At 46.8% G+C, this 21,310-nt stretch overlaps 2 protein-coding genes across 4 annotated transcripts; both read left to right on the forward strand.

The window, feature by feature from the left end:
• The first annotated feature begins 995 nt into the window (after positions 1–995).
• Positions 996–14,639, forward strand: nhsl1a (NHS-like 1a). 2 transcript variants are annotated; one of them, XM_058051996.1, is made up of 11 exons: positions 996–1,091; positions 1,273–2,524; positions 6,690–6,794; positions 6,901–7,046; positions 7,236–7,310; positions 8,065–8,281; positions 8,476–8,607; positions 9,001–9,308; positions 9,381–12,600; positions 12,683–12,752; positions 13,041–14,639. In XM_058051996.1, the coding sequence occupies exons 2-11, from the start codon at positions 1,888–1,890 to the stop codon at positions 13,651–13,653; spliced, it is 5,523 nt and encodes a 1,840-aa protein (XP_057907979.1). In that variant the 5' UTR covers positions 996–1,091; positions 1,273–1,887; the 3' UTR covers positions 13,654–14,639. The 2 variants fall into 2 exon arrangements, with proteins under 2 accessions (XP_057907979.1, XP_057907980.1); XM_058051997.1 differs by lacking the exon at positions 7,236–7,310.
• Positions 14,640–14,735: 96 nt separating this feature from the next.
• LOC131104632 (spindle assembly abnormal protein 6 homolog) lies at positions 14,736–21,036 on the forward strand. 2 transcript variants are annotated; one of them, XM_058051998.1, is made up of 16 exons: positions 14,736–14,949; positions 15,847–15,907; positions 16,446–16,525; positions 16,611–16,715; positions 17,330–17,498; positions 17,665–17,742; positions 17,921–18,040; positions 18,119–18,244; positions 18,356–18,550; positions 18,623–18,712; positions 19,822–20,001; positions 20,205–20,286; positions 20,392–20,498; positions 20,566–20,645; positions 20,718–20,806; positions 20,871–21,036. In XM_058051998.1, the coding sequence occupies exons 1-16, from the start codon at positions 14,888–14,890 to the stop codon at positions 20,924–20,926; spliced, it is 1,680 nt and encodes a 559-aa protein (XP_057907981.1). In that variant the 5' UTR covers positions 14,736–14,887; the 3' UTR covers positions 20,927–21,036. The 2 variants fall into 2 exon arrangements, with proteins under 2 accessions (XP_057907981.1, XP_057907983.1); XM_058052000.1 differs by having other exon boundaries at positions 20,721–20,806.
• The last annotated feature ends 274 nt before the right edge of the window (positions 21,037–21,310 follow it).

A 21,310-nucleotide genomic window follows, 5' to 3' on the forward strand; every position in this document is an offset into this window, starting at 1 on the left:
GGGATTGGCTGGCCACCAGTCCAGGGTGTACCCCGCCTCTCGCCCCAAGACAGCTGGGATAGGCTCCAGCATAGAAAGCGTCATAGAAAATGGATGAATGTGCTGAGAAAGGTGTTTGACTTAGTAAGCAGTGTTGCCAATTTGGTGATTTTATTGTGAAATCTGGCAACTTTCCAACAACCCTTGAAGACATATTTTCTCCAAAGCGATTAGCGACTAATTTACGACTTTTTCTGGGGTCATTAGGGAATTTCTGACTTGAATGTGAAAGCATACATTTTGTGTTTTCACTGTTATTTTGTTTATAGGTATGCTGGAGCCTATCCCAGCTGTCTTGGGGCAAGAGGCAGGGTACACTTTTGGAGTACACAATTGGAGTGGCCAATTAACCTAGCATGTTTTTGGAATGTGGGAGGAACAAAATGGACATACGAAACCAGATATAAAAATAAATAAATAAAAAATACTATTCTTTCCTTATTGGCTTTTATAACATACTATTGTTGTACTACTATTGTACATTCAATAGTGCAAAAACTACTTTTGGTGCTCATTCAAATCCTACGAGTCCACATGTAACCGATGTGTTAATTGACTTAATTTTATTTCACCAATAATTAATTTCTTGTATATATTTGTCGCTATATGCATTTTTTTTACATAGTCCATTATTTTATTTACACTTATTTTTGTTGTGTGAACTATGACACCGTGTGATGTCACTTCCTGCCTTTCTGGCGCGCTTCTCTTCAGTCGCCTTTTGGACTGCTGAGGAACGAGGTATGCTAGTTGGTGGTAGCATAATTGGATAAAGTGTGAATATGTTACACGTTTCACCCCAGTATGTGCTTAGATGATGTACAGTATGTTAAGTCACCTTGTAAACGTTACTGTTGTTAGATAATTTAGTTGTAAGAAGTTCGTTGTTTTATGTGTTTTTCTTTTTGTAGGAAACGTGTGTTGACGCTGCTGTACATTTTGTTTGTTGTGTGCAGGGGAAATAAACGCCCCCTCCGGTTGGCGAAGGAATTGCAGTCTCCCACCTCGTCTGTCCACATTGGAACACAACGCAGAGTTGGATTTGAACCAGTGTAAGTGCAGACCGGTTTCACATAGACATAGACGTATTCCCTGAGTTTGTCAACAACATAACAACATATAAATATATACAGTATCACCAAAGTAATTAGAACAACAGAAAAAAACAGATATTTGTGAAAATAAACAGAATAAACATACTGATACTCTACCCTTGCTATTGGTACTATTTAGATTGATCCGCCAACCCCCCCATTCCAAAATTCCCAAATCCAAATTGCATGTGAGACGCATGATGAAGGTCAGGATGTGAGTTTGAAAGAAGGACCAGCCCGTGTGAGCGTAGATTTGAGGTTGGAGAAACATGGTGAGGTCAGTCGCCATCTGCAGACCAGGATAATCCTCATTAGAAGATTAGCCAAACGCAGGCGGCAGGCAGGCGGCACTCGCAGAAACATCATTTCCTTTTTTGTCGCTTCTGGACGGGACATGATGGGACAGTCGTTTTCATTGCAGCCAAATCATTTGGATTTTGACATTTTGGTTGCAGTTGACAAAATTTCAACACCGATTGTGAGAAGAGATGGATTTTTGTTTGACGGAACCGTTTTTGTGTAAAGCAAATATTTGAATTTGGAAAACGTCGAAGGCTTCCTTTGGATTATTGTTTTTACTCTACAAACTTTACTTTTATTTTATAACATTATTTTGAAAAGCTGTGAGTATGTTGGGAGCAAAAATGTAGTAAATTGTGTTTGGCTTTTATTGTGAAACAAGAAGTACTTGATATTGCAATACCGCCCAGTATTGGAACCATTTTCCCACCAGCCAATCGGTATTCATGACAGAATGATTTCCTATGTGGAGTGTTTGGGTGGAGAGGGGGTGGGGCCTGGGGTGGCCTCTCGCTGCTGGAATCTGGGGCCCGATGAGGAACAAGATGAGCTTCTTCCACGGAAGATGGCCACCCTGCAGCCAAAGACGGAGGGCAGTCTTCGGCGACGGCTGCTGAGCGCTAAAATCCATCAGCACCATGAAGCCATTTGGAGGAGTAACGCACGTAGCGCTGGCTGGCCACCCTCAGGTGACAAAAGCCCCGCCCCACCTCACCCTCCGTATGCCAGCCCTTGGTTGTACGCCCAGCACTGCTCACCACGGGCCCAGATCCACACAAGTCTCCCTTCACAGGCTCATGGGAAACTGTTCTTCACTCCGGAAGTTCATGGAAAACCAGCTATGCAATCCCATCAGGTGCCTCGCCCTGCCCTCACCCAGTGGCGAAGGACAAGCTCCTGCCCTCCCATCCCGGAGCCCCGCCCCGGATACACTCATCCGGGGCTCCCACCTGAACTAAGATCGCCTTCCAGGAAGCCAGAGGTGCCGCCGCAGTACCGCTACCATCCCAGCAAGAGGCGCAAGAAGTTTTTCTGCTTGAAAAAGCAGCTGCGTTGCCCCAAGCAGGAAGCCACGCCCCTTTTACACAGAGGTATGACAACAATTCCTGGAGGGAGAAAGTCAACTTTAAAAAAAACAGTACTAAAGTGGAAGGTTTTTTAATAATAATGGTGATATTATTGTCTAGACCAGAGGTGGGCAAATATTTGGACTCGTGGGCCGTATTGAGTTAACAAAATTGTCTGGGGGGGGGCAGAACATATATTTAACACACACACACACTATTTTATGTTTAGAATTTTCCAGTTTTTTGCAGTTTTGTTGTTTATTTTTTTTTTACTAAATAAGACATCCAACTTGCAAGTCATGTTGCCAGGTTGTATGTTAAAAGTTGAAATACTTAGAAAGCAACTGGCGGGCCGGATTCAAACGCTTGATGGGCCGCCTGTGGCCCCCGGGCCGTAGTTTGCCTACCCCTGGTCTAGACACTAACTGATGTATGCACAGTGGAATATCAGTCAGCGTACGGCCTGCCTAGCATGTTCTTGGGTTTATGTTGCTTGTTAGCAGCTTGCACCAACAGGGTGTGGCCAGCACACTTTGCAAATTTTGTGAGCAGCGCAGTCTGGCGCACCCACGCCTCCATCCTCCCACCTGTGCAAGTGGCAACGAGGGAGGCGAGAAGGCGTGACAGGGTTTAACACAGCCGAGTGTAATCTTAACCAATCAAATGAAGGCCTCTCATTGCCTTAAACCAACTGTTCCTGACAGTTAAACACAGCAGCAGGCTAATCCAAGCATCTTGCTTGTTTTCCACCGGCATTCCTGCTCTACATGGCCAAATAAGAGATTGGTATATTTGATGGTATACCGGACCAAATGACCACTGGTGGGCCACACCAGGCTCCACCACCCTGCGCCACGAAATTAGAGCCCTTATGTTCACGTATCCTGTTCCCGTATCACGTTTCATACATCATTGATATGCTCTTTCAATTGTTTTCTGCATGTAAAGCATCATTGTTAAGCTTTAAAAAACATGTTAATACTAACAGAACTCCAGAGGAGAGGATTATTTCTTATGAAAAAAAATGATTAGAGTAAGTTTTTGGTTGGAGTCGGACCTTCTGGAACAGATTAATGACGCTAACCAAGGTTTCACTCTCTCAAGAAAATTATCTTGCCAAGACTCCTCCAGCAAAGTGTATGAATGTCCATATGGAGAGGATTCTCATAGCGTGGGAATTCTACATGTTTCTTTTGCGCTTCTCTCCATAGTGATCAGTGCACAAATGACACTTAACGCAAAGTAACAAAATGGTCCTTCTCATGTAAACAGTCCATAAACCCGGATTCACACTGAATCCATTGCGGCTTCGGACCTGATCCAGTCTGGCTTGTCGCAAAGTGTCGCTCATACTGACTCCTGTAGGCACTGCCATATATTAATATTAGGGCTGCACGGTGGAAAGTGGTTAGCATGTTGGCCATACAGTCAGGGGATCGGGAAGACCTGGGTTCGATTCTCTGCTTGGGCATCTCTGTGTGGAGTTTGCATGTTCTCCCCGTGCATGCGTGGGTTTTCTCCGGGTACTCCGGTTTCCTCCCACATTCCAAAAACATGCTAGGTTAATTAGCCACTCCAAATTGTCCATAGGTATGAATGTGAGTGTGAATGGTTGTTTGTCTATATGTGCCCTGGGATTGGCTGGCCACCAGTCCAGGGTGGAAGACAGCTGGGATAGGCTCCAGCATCCCCGCGACCCTGGTGAGGATAAGCGTTAGAAAATGAATGATGATCCCAGATAACGTTCCACTCAGACGTGGTTCTCCTTGAAGGAACCCTGCTTTGTGTCAGCTTGTGTGTGTTTGCAGGGATTAGCTGCAGCTTCATACACGAGCTAGCAGCTCATTTCCAAGACAGATGGTTTTACCATTCAGCAGCTGCTACTTTGCCGGCTTTACCGGTCAGCCTTCAGCCATTAAGCACGTTTGGCTGCGGTAAAACCACACCTGAATCTGCTGAAGGTGTTGCACTTTTATTGAACCTTTTCAACCATTTCTACCATGGTATCAATTGAAAATACATAAATAACAAACACAACTGAAGTGGAGCGACTTTCTGCTCGCAATTACTGTAGTAACTGCGGTGACGTAACAGCATGACCTACTTACCGTGTAATTATTAAACCTAATTAAACCAGCATCGTCTGTCAGGCAGAAAGACAGAAGTAATTAGCTGTTCCACTGCCCTCAATAGTTGGCACACTTTGGTTCCCATCTCAGTTGGTGGCCACTCTGGAAGGTACTATGATGGTGAACGGTTGGAGATACAGGTTACGTATGTATGCGCTAGATAACTCAATCACCAGCTTCCAGGAACCAAAGTAAATGAACTTCCAAAAAAGGAGTTAATGATAGACATAAATGTTGTCTACAGGATAAACAATCCAAATCAATGACTGTCAAGGTTAACTTTCTCTTACATTTCCTTTAAAACCTTTTTTTTTATGAGAATGATGTAAATAGCATTAGCCGCACGCTAGCTAGTCACTGGGCTATATTTTCAACATATGAACATTATAGCGTTAATATTGATCTTATTTATTATTCATTGTGTAAGACCATGACAGGAACAACTTCAAATTAAAAGCACTACATTAATAGAGAATGAGAAGCACTGTCATCCGGAAGAGACTCGGAGTAGAACCGCTACTCCTCCGCATTGAGAGGAGCCACATGAGGTGGCTGGGGCATCGTTGGGATGCCTCCTGGATGCCTCACCTGGGGAGGCATGTCCAACCGCTAGCAGACGTCGGGGAAGACCAAGGACACATTGGAGAGACTATGTCTCCCAACTGGCCTGGGACACCTTGGGATCTGCCGGGGAGGATCTGGACGAAGTCGCTGGGGAGAGGGAAGTCTGGGCCTCCCTGCTTAGAAGATGGATGGATGGTAATGTTTACCATTACCATTACCATTACCATTACCATTACCATTGGTCATTTATTTCATTTGAACATGCATCAGATTCCAATTGAATGCATCCCATAATCAGTTCCCAGTTCCACATGTCCAAAAGGAGTAGGAAGAAGCAAAGCTTATTAAATCCTACCCCTCCATCTGGTACTTTTACAATCACTAACTCTTACATTTGTTCACTTCCTGCTTTCCTAATATAGTTGAATTTTTTTGTTGTCCCGTACCAAAGTACTGTGTGATATGAGCATCCAATGCCATAATGTGTACCATAGTGCGTGTCAATATAGTGATATATATAGCACATCATGACTGGTCCAAGACTCTTCATCCTTGGATTTAGCAAACATCAACTGCTTGTATTGTTTCTTGAATTGGCTCATCGTTGTGCATTGTTTGATTTCCTTACTCAATCCATTCCATAGTTTGATTCCACATACTGAAATGCTATGGCTAGCATAACGTAGTCCTAGCATAGAAGTGTTTCAAATGTACTTCTTTAGATAGACTCAAATACAAAACACCACGGTTTATTAATGAATATATTTCTGAAAGACCATGATGGACCAACATTTGGGATGACTGTACTGTACTGTACTGTACTGTACTGTACTGTACTGTAATACAAATGGTTGTGAGTAGTCACTTTGTGGTTGTGTTACCTTTGATGATACTGTTGTCATGCTGTTGTCAGTTGGGTCCCACACTTTCAACATAGATATTACTGATATACTTTATCTCATTGGAGTTAGTGTGTGTGCATGTGTGTGTGTGTGTGTGTGTGTGCATGTGTGTGTGTGTGTGTGTGTGTGCCAATGCGGCATCTGTGAATAACCTTCATCACCTGGTGACATGCATGTGTACTGGCTTACTGCCAGTGTGTGTGAGTGTGTGTGTGTGTGTGTGTGTGTGTGTGTGTGTGTGTGAAGGAGAGAAGGGGGGGATGAGGAGGAGTACGAGGAGCACGTTGCAGTGGCGTTTGCCTGCATTACTTGTGTGCTGCAGTATTGTGCGGGTGTGAGTGTGTAGGATGGTTCTGATCGGTGCAGCCATCAAATGCGTCTTCAAGTATCTCAAAAAAAGCAGAGGTGAGTTCATTTTTATCTGTGCATGCTAGGGTCATGTGTGTGCGTGTGTTTGTGTGTGTGTGTGTGTGTGTGCGTGTCCACTTTTGTGGAGATGCAAGTGTGTCATGCTGCTGGTTACCATAGCAACAGCCTCAGTAACCGTCTCAAGGACCACAGAAGGCTGTCTTAATTGTCTCCTTTTGTCTCCAGCACGGGATGGGGACAAGTGGTCTGTTCACTACACTACCCAGAATCCCCAGCAGGGCCTGCTTTTCATCAGCGGAAAAAAGCCTGGTCCCACTGAAGACTTGCAAGGTCAGAAGTCCAGTCCAAAGTGTGACTGGTTCAGAAAGAGACACAATGTGAGGCGCTAGAACTAATTGGACTGGTGTCCTTCCCCTCTGCTTGGGTGTGGATGTAGTCCACTGTGGACTGACTCAGCATGGAGGCAGCAGACCGACCACCTCACTGCTCTGCACCCCAAGCGCCGACTCCTGCTCGTCCTCTGGAATCCACCAATCAGAGAGCGGCGCGCACCAACGCTGGCGGGACAAAAGCAGGAAAATGGTGAGCGTCTTTCAAGATCCAAGTTTACAAGTTGCTATACTTTGATTTTATTCAATGGAGCAGGAAGGGGAAACACGCCAACAATCTAATGCTGTGTGCCTCCATTTGCAAAGACATTTTGCTGCCGCCTGCTGGTTAAATTCTCTGTCGCCTCACTTTCTTCTTTTGTCCGCCCTTCTGTTCTCTCAGAGGTCCGCAATCTGGGACTTTCTCTCTCAGTCCTGCTTTTCTGTTTGTTTCAAGTTGTCTGTTTGGAGAAGAAAGGTATACATGGACTCCCCAGTAGAAATGTAGATATGACCTAGAAATCTTCCTTGTTCATCATGTGGATAGATCTATTCATTTTTAGATTTTAGATTCTATTTTTATTTCTCCGGGTACTCCGGTTTCCTCCCACATTCCAAAAACATGCTAGGTTAATTAGCCACTCCAAATTGTCCATAGGTATGAATGTGAGTGTGAATGGTTGTTTGTCTATATGTGCCCTGGGATTGGCTGGCCACCAGTCCAGGGTGTACCCCGCCTCTTGCCTGAAGATAGCTGGGATAGGCTCCAGCACCCCGGCGACCCTCATGAGGATAAGCGGTCGAAAATGAATGAATGAATGTGATTGGCTGGTGACCAGTCCGGGGTGCACCCCACCCCAGCATACCCCCATGGGCCTAATGAGTATTAAGTGGCATAGAAAATGAATACATGAATTAATTCTGCGCTTTAAGGTAATATGAAACTTTAATTTCCTAAACAATAAAATGATTATTTATACTTTACTTTATTTTATACTTTACTTTAACATCAAACACACCTCCATTTGCAGAAATGTAATTCAGGTTTGAAGCTTTAACTGACATTTTCTCCAGTTAAAAGCCTACAACATGTGGCCAGCAAGTTAAAGCAGACTTGACAAAATGTATATATGATTATTGATATCATCTGGCTGAGTCTGCTGACCCTAACCCTAATTAGATGGCATTTCATGGAGACATGCCGAGATGAGTAAACGAAGATGTGATCACAGTCCTCAGTGTCCTCGGATGAAGAGGAAACCATCATTGTCAACAACACGCGACCTCTGACCCCACTGGTCCATCTCTCCACCTGTTGGGATGTCTTCACTTGTGAGATGGAGCTCGGAATGAAGACGGAGGCGACCGCCCGACTCCCAACCCCGGAGGAGAGGATGAGGCAGCAGGCCGAGGCCATCACTGCCGAAATAGTTCCCATCAACATAACAGGTGGGAACTATCAATTGGTAAAATGAAAGGTCAAGCAGGACTTTGGACTTGACTTGATGAGACTGAAGTCAGACTCCAAACACGATGATCATCGATTTGACCACAACCTCCACGACTCGTGACCATGTCTTGTATGTTGACCTCCATGAGCTGATGGGGCTTCATCTAATGACTTTGTCTTCAACTTGTGACAGGGGAGCATTTTCATCGCCAGGCCAGCTTCCGAAAAGTCACTTCCAACGCTGACTCCTCATCCCGCCGCTCTCGGAACCTCAGCTGCCGCAAGACCGGAACCAGCTCCCCCCCTGGTGTCATCCAAAAACCAGGTACAGACTTAGTCCAACGCTGTCATTCTTTCATCTTCTAGCGCTTATCCTCACCAGGGGTGCTGGAGCCTATCCCAGCTGTCCACCCTGGACTGGTGGCCAGCCAATCCCAGGGCACATATAGACAAACAACCATTCACACTCACATTCATACCTATGGACAATTTGGAGTGGCTAATTAACCTAGCATGTTTTTGGAATGTGGGAGGAAACCGGAGTACCCGGAGAAAACCCACACATGCACGGGGAGAACATGCAAACTCCACACAGAGATGGCCGAGGGTGGGATTGAACTCGGGCTTCCTAGCTGTGAGGCCTGCGCGCTAACCACTTTTCTCACCGCGCACCCACCAAAATCAGTCATTTAACATTTCTTCCCGTGTTCTTCTTCAGACTCGCCTGTGGGTCAGTCCTCCACGGATGCTCCACTTGGCTCCTCCCCCTGCCAACAGGAAGAAGAGGAGATGGTCAGGAAAAAGAGGGAGTCATTGGCGAGGAAGATCCGAGCCCCCAAAGGGAACGGGATATCCAGCCTGATGGCGTCCCTTACCTCGCCACGCGCCCACTCCTGCCATGACCCCGCCCCCTCTTCCGAGCGCCACAGTCTTCCTCGTACGGCTACCAACTCCTCCCTGGACTCAGAGGCCAGCTGCAACAGCTTCTCATACAGAACACTGAGCGCCTCCTCTTCCTGCTCCCAGGTCAGTTTCCAGGTGATGTTGATGTATGGCATGGAGTCCTCGAGGAAAACTAAGACGGTTTTTTATGTGTAGGCTTTTCCTAGCGACCTTCAGCCCTTGCTACCCTTTGATCCCACCGCAAGGGTCATACCTCAGTCCCTCTCCTCCCCCGTCTCTCCATCACATCTCAGCATGCTTACCAGTCCCCAGAAGAGTGAGAGGTCCTACCCCAGGGATCAGGATGGCGGGTCCCAGGATGCAGGCCACCACCACTCCCCTTTCTCCTCCATTGCTGACGCAGCGTCTCAGGATGGCGGGATGAGCCTTTCTCTCTGCAGCAGCCGCTGGTCCTGCCATGGCATCCCAGCTGGGGGCAACTGGGGCACCATTGACCAGGAGACAAGACCAGCTTCCCTGGTCTCCTCTGGTCGCTCCTCCCCATGGAACATCGATGCCACCTCGGTGTGGTCAGAGGATGGGAGCTCATCTTCCTGGCAGACTCGAAGCAGATCATCCAGCACCTCCTCCTGCCGCAGCGTCTCCCTTCGCAAGGCCAAGCGTCCGCCTCCCCCACCCGTACGATGCGACTCCCTCAGGCATCGAACTGGCCGCAGCAAGTCATCCTGTCCATCATCCGGCCCCCCCTCATGGCCGCTGACCTTGAATGACCCATGGGTGCCGCGGAATCGCACCCAACGCCGTCAGAGTGGCCTCCATGGCGGCACGGTCACGACCTTTGAACCGTTAAGTGTAGACCGTCAGGCAGCTTCGTCCAGCCCCAATCACGCCCCCGCCCTCACTCCTGGTTCTCCCGTCTCAAAAAAGGAGGAGCTGAGCTTTGGTGTCATCCCCCGTCCAGCCGCTCCTTCCGTAGCGAGCCTTCATCATCTCACCTCCCCCTCCAGCGGCTACTCCAGCCAGTCCGACAGCCCCCTCTCCTCCCCCGGCACAGCTAGCCCTGGGGCCTTCTCTCCTCCTCAGACCTGCCCCCTCCCCGACCACGCACCCACCCTGCCCCCGTCCCCCAACAGCTCTAAACCCCACCCACCAGAGAGGAAGCCATCTCTCTTCTCCTCCCTTTCCTCCTCCTTTTCCTCCACCTCCTCCCTGTCATCCTGCACCTCCTCCGACTCCTCTGCCAAGTACATTCATGCCCCTGCCAGTTTTATTCCCACTGCGCCTCCTCTACCACCTTTAGCGCTTCCTCCGCCTCCTCCTCTACCGCATTTATCTAGTATTCCTCCACCTCCTCCTCTACCGCATTTATCTAGTATTCCTCCACCTCCTCCTCTACCGCATTTATCTAGTATTCCTCCACCTCCTCCTCTACCGCATTTATCTAGTATTCCTCCACCTCCTCCTCCTCTACCGCATTTATCTAGTATTCCTCCACCTCCTCCTCTACCGCATTTATCTAGTATTCCTCCACCTCCTCCTCTACCGCATTTATCTAGTATTCCTCCACCTCCTCCTCTACCGCATTTATCTAGTATTCCTCCACCTCCTCCTCTACCGCATTTATCTAGTATTCCTCCACCTCCTCCTCTACCGCATTTATCTAGTATTCCTCCACCTCCTCCTCTACCGCATTTATCTAGTATTCCTCCACCTCCTCCTCTACCAACTTCTCCTCATCCTCTATCATCTTCATCACATCCCGATCCTCCTTTTTCATCTTTATCCCGTTCTCTTCTTCCCCCACTTCCATCTCATTCTCATTCCACTCTTTTTCCTTCATCCCTTCCTCCTTCCTTCTCATCCTCATCCTCATCCCTTCCTCAACCTCCTCTAATTACTCACCCCACAATACTTCCACCTCCTCCGCCTCCCCCTCTCCCTCTCCATTTGGCCTCACGACCACCTCCTCCACCCTACTCCCATGCAGTCAAACAGTCCTCCTATCATGCTGTGCTGTCAAAGACCCAGTCTCCTCCTCCTCCTCCTCCTCCTTCTGTCACACACCCACTTGGGTGGTCCCCTCCAACAGGCCTTGGTACTGATAGAGCCCCAAACTGCCCCGTCAAAGGGTTCAACTTACCCCAGTGCCCCCTCGTTACATCACAGGCTTTGCAGAGCATCAGGCTCCGCTCCATTACCAAACAGGAAGTTCCACACCAGGCCGCCACCCCGCTTGCTGACACCCAGGTTCCCGTGGGGCCAAGCGGCCGTGCTGATGCTGATGCTGATGATGATGCTGATGCTGATGCTGATGCTGATGCTGATGCTGATGCTGATGCTGATGCTGATGCTGATGATGTTCGTATCCCGGCCTGTACACATTCACAGCAGCAGCAACCCGGAATGTTGCCATGTCCTGAGGGGGTGTCCGTGGATGAGTCTGTTCATTCCCATTTCCACACTGCTAGCCAAGATGATCACATGACAAAACATGAAAAGCATCAGAGGGGAGATGCCATAAGAGTCCATGATCTAAGCCAGCATCCACGTGGGGCCGTGAGCTTCAAGAAGAAGAAGCCTGTTCTTCCAAAGAAGCCTGATCTCAGCATCCTTGGGATAATGGCGTCTCCCCAGTCCAAACTGGGCCTGACATCTGATTTTGTGACAGGGAACCACATGACAAGCCCCACTGTGGACAAAAAGGCCCACAGCCCAGATGATGTTACACCATCACCTTTTGGCTCTCCTCTTATTCAACATAGGATGCCAGATGCAACACAAAAGACACAACCGCACGAATCATGTCAATGCCCCTCGCCGACCATCCATACCACAGAATGTGCCACCGGACCCACCGATAAGGAGTTCCACGGTGACATCTGGCTGAGCAATGAGAGCTACCAGGCGACCAGGGAAGGTCTGCTCTCCAGTGATGGCACCATAGAGCCAGGCTCCTTTGAGACGTTGAACCTTTGCAGCACTTCAGCAGTCCACACCAGTGCGGCGACATCACTTGGGCAGGAAGTGGACGTACAATGTCACGGAAAGTTGACGAGGTTCTCCTCATTAGAGAACGAAGAACATGAGCAGACACCAACACGACAAAATGCCTCAAAAAGGAAGAGGAGGACTGCCAGTAGATGCCTGTTAATGACATCTGCAAGGATTTCCTCCTCCTCTTCCTCAACCTCCTCTTCATCATCATCGTCTTCATCCTCTGATGAAGATGTGGAATCACAGACGCTAACCAGGGAGAGGTTCAGTAGGTCCTGTACGCTGATGGCACAGAGAAGCTGCAACCTGGGCGGCGTGCTGCCCAGGGAGGACCTGCAAAGGGAACTATCCCTGAGCGACCTCCTCATAGAGGAGCCACACGACGAAGGGGAGATGATGGACGCCGGCAGGTGTTCTGATGGTACGCTGGTTCCAGTAGTCATTGTTTGATATCACCAACACGTGCGATATGACTGACAGTTCCTCTCGTGTATGTGCAACAGCCAAGTCAGCAAGTCACATGACTCCAAGTGGGCCACGGACAACCGAGGACCTCTTCACTGCCATCCACAGGTACCAACAGTCAGGTCACAACACATCAGCAGCATCAACTTTGACTCCTGTGGTTTTTTTCCGCCATGAAGCAGTGCATTATGGGAAGGAACGGCCTGATTGGCATGCTAGTTGACATGTGACTGTAAGTAAAGTCAATCAGGCAGAGATTAGATCCCGAAGGCTTAGACATTCCCTCTCCAGTCCACGTCTTCCCCCGACACTACTCTAGTCACGAGTCATTCCCCCTCGATGTTTGCACGAGTGCCAAAACGGAATGTGAAAATGTCTCATCTCGTTTGGTCTCAGGTCAAAACGGAAAGTATTTGGAAGAAGTCGCAGTCTGATGACCTCAGCCGACCGCCGACCTCGACCAACGCTACAAACTTTGACCTTCGCAACTCTCAACAGTCAGAGATCATCAAGAAGCGAGAGCTTCAAGGCACTTCTGCTGAGGAAGGGGAGTCACATGCACTCATCATCTCCAATATCGGCGGTGGAGCGTCTTCGTGTAGTCGTTGCTCCCACCGTCCAAACCACAAACTTGAGTGCGGCCATTGCTCAACACGCTCATGATGTACCGCCGTCACCGGCGTGCTCAGATGTGCCCGTTTCCTCCGCCATGAGGCGGAAGGTGCCACGCATGCCACTTGTCCCCTCTTCTTCCTCCGCCATGAGGCGGAAGGTGCCACGCATGCCACTTGTCCCCTCTTCTTCCTCGGCCATGCGACCTCCATGCTCAGCCAATCGGCATTTGGCTGCTCGCTGCCGCCATTTTGCTGCTCCCATGACGCCCATCATTGAGGGGGAAGTCGAGGAAGATGGCGGCGTCATGGTTGGCAATCACGTACAGTATGACGCCTTAGGAAACGCTAACATGAACGGTGTCGTCTGCAGGTCCCTAAAACTCACACTCATGTGATTGGACTGATAATTAGGGCCACAAGAGCATCATCGTTATGGTAACGGTTGGATTTCATTGGAACATGCATCCCATAATCAGTTCCCAGTTCCACATGTCCAAAAGGAGTAGGAAGAAGCAAAGCTTATTAAATCCTACCCCTCCATCTGGTACTTTTACAATCACTAACTCTTACATTTGTTCACTTCCTGCTTTCCTAATGTAAATTAGAGGTCATGGTTGTACCGTAATGTAGTATACTGCAGATTCTGAAGTCTACTGAAGTCAACTCTGCTTTGTGTTTATTACGCTTCTTTACTTAGTAGCCACGGGCACAAGTGAAATCAGGGTGGAAGCTGTATCTTAGTAGCAATAAACGTGTATTTACTCAGCCATTAAACAATCAGGGTGGAAGCTGTATCTTAGTAGCAATAAACGTGTATTTACTCAGCCATTAAACAATCAGGGTGGAAGCTGTATCTTAGTAGCAATAAACGTGTATTTACTCAGCCATTAAACAATCAGGGTGGAAGCTGTATCTTAGTAGCAATAAACGAGTATTTACTCAGCCATTAAACAGCAATACATTTGATATAAAAAGGTGTAGAAGGCATTGCAAAAGGAAAATGTGTTTGTGTTTTTCCGTCTACACCAGCGTAGAACATCTGGCAAACTAATACAAAACACCAGGGGGTAGTAGTTGGCAAATACATGAGATTTTCATTTTACAACCAAGAAAATTTACAATAGTGATTTTATTAGCTACGAAATATAAAAGGCTAGACACATTAAGACACTAATTGGGAGGGGGGGGGCAAAAAAACAAAACACAGCAAACAAAAGCAAAACCCCAACAACACAAAATAATAAATAACCTTTAAATCAAAACACCAACTCCCAATCGGACCAAGTAAAAGTGCATACGTGCGATGGTTGTTGGTCCTCCCCTAAATTGCATACACTAAGCCCGTTGGGACAGCGCACCCCCAGAGCGGCATCTACTGCCTAAAAAACAACCGCTTAACATAATGAGCAAAACAAAACATAACAAGACAGCAGCGGCTTACTGAACACAAAATGATGAACACGTCAACCACTGCAAACTGAATGGCTCAGCCAATTTACACTCCCACTCCATGCCATCAGATGGCGGCATTGCGCAGTAAAAGCCTCTTTTCCAGCGACACCGGAAGAAGAAGAAACCCCAATAGAAGAAGAAAAACGGTTTCATTGGCGGCTGAAATCGAAGGTGGAAATGGAGAAGGTGTTCAGTGAAGTTGTCCAAGTCAACGTTAGGTGCAGAGACTGCGAAGAAAGGTAGGACTGTTGATATTAAATACCGAATTAACCACAATAGACATATTTATTAGCCGCGCGGAGATAAGACACGGGTCGTTTGAGAATATTTGAATGTGAAAGTGTCACCACTTTTAACAACCACCGCTGATGAATAGAATATGAAAAAGCAATGCGATGCATAGGGATGGTAGAAATGGAACACTGAAACGATCAAATCATTTGGAACAATTGATTCAGAAAAATAATCGATCTGCTGGAACGTTCGAAACATCTCCCCATGGCGACATCTGGTGGCCAATGGCGAAATATCAAATTCAAAGAGTACAGCAGTGTTCCCAAATCACCAGTCAGTGAACATCAATGGACGAAATACGACAACGAGACTTGGAATAGTCGATGTATAGCAGTGCAGATTTAGTATCCACTGAAACTGATTCAACATGCAGCCATTACAATGACTCAACCCAATGAGGATAACTCGCAGTGAACAGGTGAACATTCCCTCAGTGGAGATGGTGGATGTTAGAGATTTAGCGCTCCTCCTCAGCACTTGTCACCTTGGAGGTGTGTTTGGTGTTGTCATCATTTTGGAACACTCCCATGAGGGGAATCATGCGGTGCACTGCTCAGAATTGATGTTTAGCCTCAATGAACCGCAGCTACCCAGCGGCAACCGCACTCATGTAGCCCCAGATGATGACGCTGCCACCACCGTGCTTGACTGTAGGCAAGACACACTGATGTTAGCACTCGCTTTTGTAGCCGGACAAAAATGAGTGTGTGGTAAAGTTACATTTCAATAGTATTGTCACTTGAGAAGATATAATGTGCTGAAATACGAGGTTGTACTCAGTTTTGTGATAGATTGTATTCATCGCCTCATTCTTCTTCCTTTTCTATTGATTAATTACCCAGAAAAGCACATATTCGCGTCGCGGTTGAGCTCCAATCAAGTAAAAGTGCAGTTCACAAACGAGTGAGTATGAAACCCTGTATAAAAACTATTTTTATTGTGTGTTGAACAACTGCCAGCATAAATGTACACTGTACTGCTACTACTACATAACAAATAAAACACAATGACGCAATGATGACTTGACACAATGATCTTTGAATGATAATCTTCATGATAATGATGTTTTTTTTGTCTAAATTATCGAATACCGGTCAATAAATAACAGCACAGTTATCAACCGGTCTAAGTAATGGAACTAAAAGTTGTCTGTGTAGCATTATTGAGGGTGCAAATTACAAGGTCACCGAGTCTGGAGTTGCTTCTAGCCTTTTCCCACCACCATCAGTTGGTCTACCCATGTTTTTTAAACACTAGTAGTCCCACAACAAATGTCTAAATGACCACATTACAAGTTACCCATGTTGTAGAAAAGCGCTAAACTCAAGAATGCTAACGCAACTTACCCTTCAGAGACGTCTCTGAGTAACCTCTTTCCTTGAGAAACTTTGGACGGCATGACAGAAAATACCTTTCTCTCTGCTCTTTGTGTGTCCATCAGGACCTTCTGGTGAGATTAACAGACGATGTGGATCCATCTTTTCTCTTCAACCTCACCATTTCAGAGGAGGATTTTCAAAGGTTTGTGTCGGAAGACCCGTAAAGAGTTCCTTCCACCCATAAATGTTATTTTTGACTTTTTTTTTTCTGCCTTCCGTATGTGCAGTTTGAAAGTGCAGCAGGACCTACTCACTGATTTTACATCATTCCCCGAAAAGCTGATTGAACTACTTAATCTGTGTCAGTCCGAGCAGCATTCCAGTCATCCAAGGTAGGAATGTAAATAAACAAGCTAGCGCTGTCACAGTTAACGTGTACGCATTAACCGATGTTTCCTTTAACAGCGCTCATTTCTTTGGACGAGTGACTAACATCCACATGTCCTGTTTGCCCCCCCCCCCCCATTAGTTTGAAGAAACGCAGCGGTAAAGGACCGTCAAAGTGGGGCAGAAACGTTGCAGGCAAAACTGGGATTTCTATGTTTGGATTAAACTTGGATTTCATGCAAATTTCCCCACTGAGGGACGAATAAAGGCATATCTTATCTTATCTTTATTTTGCGAATAAAACAACGTCCCATATTTCCAATATTGATATCCCTTTACATAAAATACGTTTACCACAAAGAGATTTACATCACCCCTTATTATTTATATATAAAAACTTGTTGGCGTCTTTGATTAAGTGCGATTAATTGAGTTACCTATGGATTAAATGTGATTAGTCTTGATGAAATATTTTCCTCAATTGACAGCCCTAAATTTGTCAAATAAAAATTTGTAATATGAATGTTAAGATCCGTTTTGTTAATGTCTTTCTATTAAACATACATGGCATGCACGCTGACCGCCATTGAAAATGTTTGTTGTGTTTTTATGGCCGCAGGTTCCAGTTGCTCCTGTCATGTGACTCTGCCTCACTTGAAGGCCTCGCCCACTTCAGGGTGGTGGAGAGAAATTTCTTCCGACACCTGAACCACCTATCTCTGAGGCTTACTCAGGGCTCCGACAAACAAACCAAGGACTATCTGGCAGGGTGTCTGTCTTCTCTTAAGGCCAGTGCTCAGGAATAATCTGATAGCTCATAGTTGGTGCAGTTGATGGGGGGGGGGGGGTTGGCACACACAGAAACGGCAAAATACCAGTCCACAATATCAAGTCCTGTCTAAAAGGTTTTTTTTACAATAGCTAACTAAAGTCCGCACAACGTCTCCGTTTCAGGCGGAAAAACAAGCCCTGGAGGTGAAACTTCAAAAAACTGAAGAGGATCTGTCCAGACAGCTGAATTACGCTCAGCAGGTGTTTGTTTATGGCAGATTTATGATCCAGCTGCTGTATTTTAATAAAATATCATAAAAACAGGCATAGTTGAAAATGTTGATTAACCTTGATGAATTCATTTTTTAAAACGGATGAATCTAATTAAACATTTGAATCATTGGCAACCCTCGTATGTTATTAATATCTTGTCTGCCAGACTCTGTCAGAGAAGACCAAGGAGTTGGACAAGCTGCGTTCAGAATGGACCCTTCAAGCCAGCTCGTTGTCCAGCCGTCATTCAGACGAGCTGCAGACGGAGAGGGAGAAGATGGCGGCGGTGAGACTCCTCCCCCCATGAGAACACCTTGCACTTGGTTTGGAGGATGCAAGCGACGAGTCGTGTGGCCTCCCACAGTTACAGAGCCGACTGCAGCAGGAGACGCAGAAGCTTCGCCACGACCTGGAGAGCGCTCACCAGGGGAGCAGCCAGCAGCTTCAGACCATCAGACTCCTCAAGACCAAGCTGGCGGATGCCGAGGAGGTGGGTGAAGCATTGTTGGACTACAACATTCTTCTCTTCTTTGCAGCATTTCATATCTGAGAAGCCATTAGGGTCCAGAAGGTGACGGAGGTGGTCTCGGACTGTGTGCAGGAGTGCCAGCGCTCCAAGCAGCAGGTAACGTCTCTGAAGAGGGAGAACGGCTGTCTGGACGCAGGCCTCCATGAGAAGGAGTGTCTGGCCAACCAGCTCCAGATAACCGTGGCTGTGCTGGAGCAGGAAGTCAAGGACAAGGACCAGCTGATGAGCCGCACCAGGGAGGTGCTGGAGGCCACTCAGCAGCAGAAGGTGAGCGCTTGCTTCCCGGCAATATTAATAAATAATCAATAATAATACATAATATACACTTCTGTGGTCCAGGAATCCATGAAAGAAAAGGCAGAAACAAAAGAACTTCAAGTCCGAAAACTCGAGGCAGAGGTCAAGTTTTTGTCTGATGATGTGAACAAGGTTTGTGATTATGATTTTTTTTTTTAACGAAAGTGTGCAACACTTGTACATAACGTGAACATGCTATAGAAATTGAAGAAGAGAATAAGAATAGAAAGGGTGTATATTGTACATAAGTACTGTAACAAATTTCCTTGTATGCAATTTGGGCTATTATGCAGTTAGCTTAGGACTAACCTATGAATAAAGGCATATCTTAATCTTAATCTTAATACAATGACAATAAAGGCCATTCTGATAACGTGATAATAAGCATGTCGTTTGCGTGCATATTAGGCCGTGTGTCAATTGACACACTTCTAAATTTACACTTAGCATTTAGAGTGCATGCTTATGGCAAATTGTAGAGCACGGTCAATACCTGGAAGTTACCCTCAACACACCCCAGGTGTGAGCGTGCAGTGATGGACACTTGCCACCGTCAATCATCGCCATCTTGACTACATGTGGAAGGGGAGGGAATTAAGAAGGAGAGCAGTAGAGAAGAGTAGGAAGTATATTGTGATCATTCCTGGTGAGCGTCAAACACCAGGATTGGGACAATGGATTTGGGACAGTACTGTGAGAATTTGGGCTGTCCTAACCTAAATACAAATGTCCCCACTGAGGGATCTTAAATCTTAATCTTAAATACGTATATAGTGTCCATAGGATATGTACATATGGAAGTGTTCCCTATAGGGAATTCAAAACCACGTTGCGGAAACGTGAATGAGCATCACTCGCTGTGCTCCATGTACCGTATTTTCACGGTAACCAGAGAAGCAGAGCCGGGGGAGGGCAGACCTACGGCGTATCTCAGCACGCCCATATAAGGACGTCACAATTGCATTGACATCACAAACTCTCTGAAAACGAGCGGTCTGAGCCACCCCAAACGTCTTTCATGGTTCACTTCCAAACGTACAAACTTGATGATGTGAAACTTGGTTTAAGATAAGATAAGATAAGATATGCCTTTATTCGTCCCTCAACACGACAATACAACATTCTAACTCCATTTAGAGGTCGGAAAAGGTCCCCTTGAAACCAGAACCATTAGCTTACTTTCAGTCCCTCGGTGGTGATGACTGCTGCATGCTGACATGGAGTTGTGCTCCCCTTCTCAGAGCGTTGAGATCATCAAGAAGTTTCAGGGTGAGTTGCGAGCTGTCCGGGACAAGAACAAGGCCCAGAACATGGCGCTGGTGGCCCAGGAGAAGGTCGTCCAGGAGACCTCAGCCAAGCTTGAGTGTGCTCACAAGGACATCCACAAGACTCGGCAGGAGCTCTCCACCAAGGAGCAGCAGGTACGTGCTACCTGACATTCCAGGGTCGCTCCAGGTTGGCCGCCGCTCGTGTCTGTTGCTGTGTCTCAAGTTGTGCAATTCCGTACTGAGGAAGGTCGGAATTCTACCCCTTTGCCCCTACGTTTTGCCCCTTCACGAGAATCAAGGGGTACGTCTCTCTATCTCTATCTCGCTATCTTCTGAGACCGTGTGTGTGCTGGCAGGTAGAGAAGCTGACGGAGCAGCTGGAGGTCAGCCACAAGAAGCTCAACGAAGCCAAAGACTTGTTAAAAGCCAATGAGAACGGTGAGGACACTTGTCCATCCAGTCTTCATCTTTGCATCCGTTCTTCATGTGGTGTCCTTCACATAGTTAGTAGCTTGACATGTTGTGTCCACATGGTCTTGTCAGTCATCAGTTGGCTGAACAAGCAGCTCAACGAGAAGGAGCTGTCCATGAAGCCACTCCTTCCACAAGCTTTGGAGAGCACGTCTGCCTTTTCCTCCACTGGCCTTTGGGTAAGAACGGCACCCAAAGCATCAACGCTGGTTTTCCGTCCTACACGCTGTCACCGTCTTTTTCCAGATGCACCTCTATCCGCCAGCCCCCAAAGCGGCGGCGTCTCCCGTGGTGGCTCCTGACCTCCAACCAGTTCCCAAGCACAGGTGAGTTGTGGCCTCTTCCTGGTCCCGCATGAAGTCTACAATGAGTAGAAATGAAGGCCGGTTCAATACCAGCAGCGAACCTGCCGGTCTGGACCCCAAGTACTTTGGGAGGCAAGACCACGGCGTTCCCGTCTACTTTCCTGCTAGTCTGCTTCCCAGAGGTGAGGTCACGTTGACATGAGTGTTTGTACGAGGCATCTTTCCTGACTGAGGATTTCTTCTCAGAGGTCCCACCTCCACAGAGCAAGGCACCCGTGCCCTCAGCATATTTTCCTAATTAAAAACTATTTATTATATTCTATGTTGTACATATATTTACATGTTTTTATATTTGACACACAAGTTTCTTTAAACCTCATTGGTCATAGTGACAATAAAATCTATTCTATTCTATTGTTTTTTATTATATTCTGTATTCATGTGAGGTCACATTTAAAGGAAAATTGCACTTTTGGGGGGGGGGGGGATTTTGGTCATGAATGTGAGACATGAATCTACATCTTTTTGTTTTCTTTGTGCTAAAACTACACAAAAACAGAGATATGAATGCATGTAATTGGACGCTCATATTTCTCATATAAAGCCTCCAAATACGAAAACAACTCGGCTCCTGGCGTTTGGCGTTTGTTAATAAATAAACAATACCCCCCCCCCCCCCCCCCCCC

Source organism: Doryrhamphus excisus, chromosome 16, assembly GCF_030265055.1.
Source record: "Doryrhamphus excisus isolate RoL2022-K1 chromosome 16, RoL_Dexc_1.0, whole genome shotgun sequence".
In the NCBI taxonomy this organism is placed as follows: domain Eukaryota; kingdom Metazoa; phylum Chordata; class Actinopteri; order Syngnathiformes; family Syngnathidae; genus Doryrhamphus; species Doryrhamphus excisus.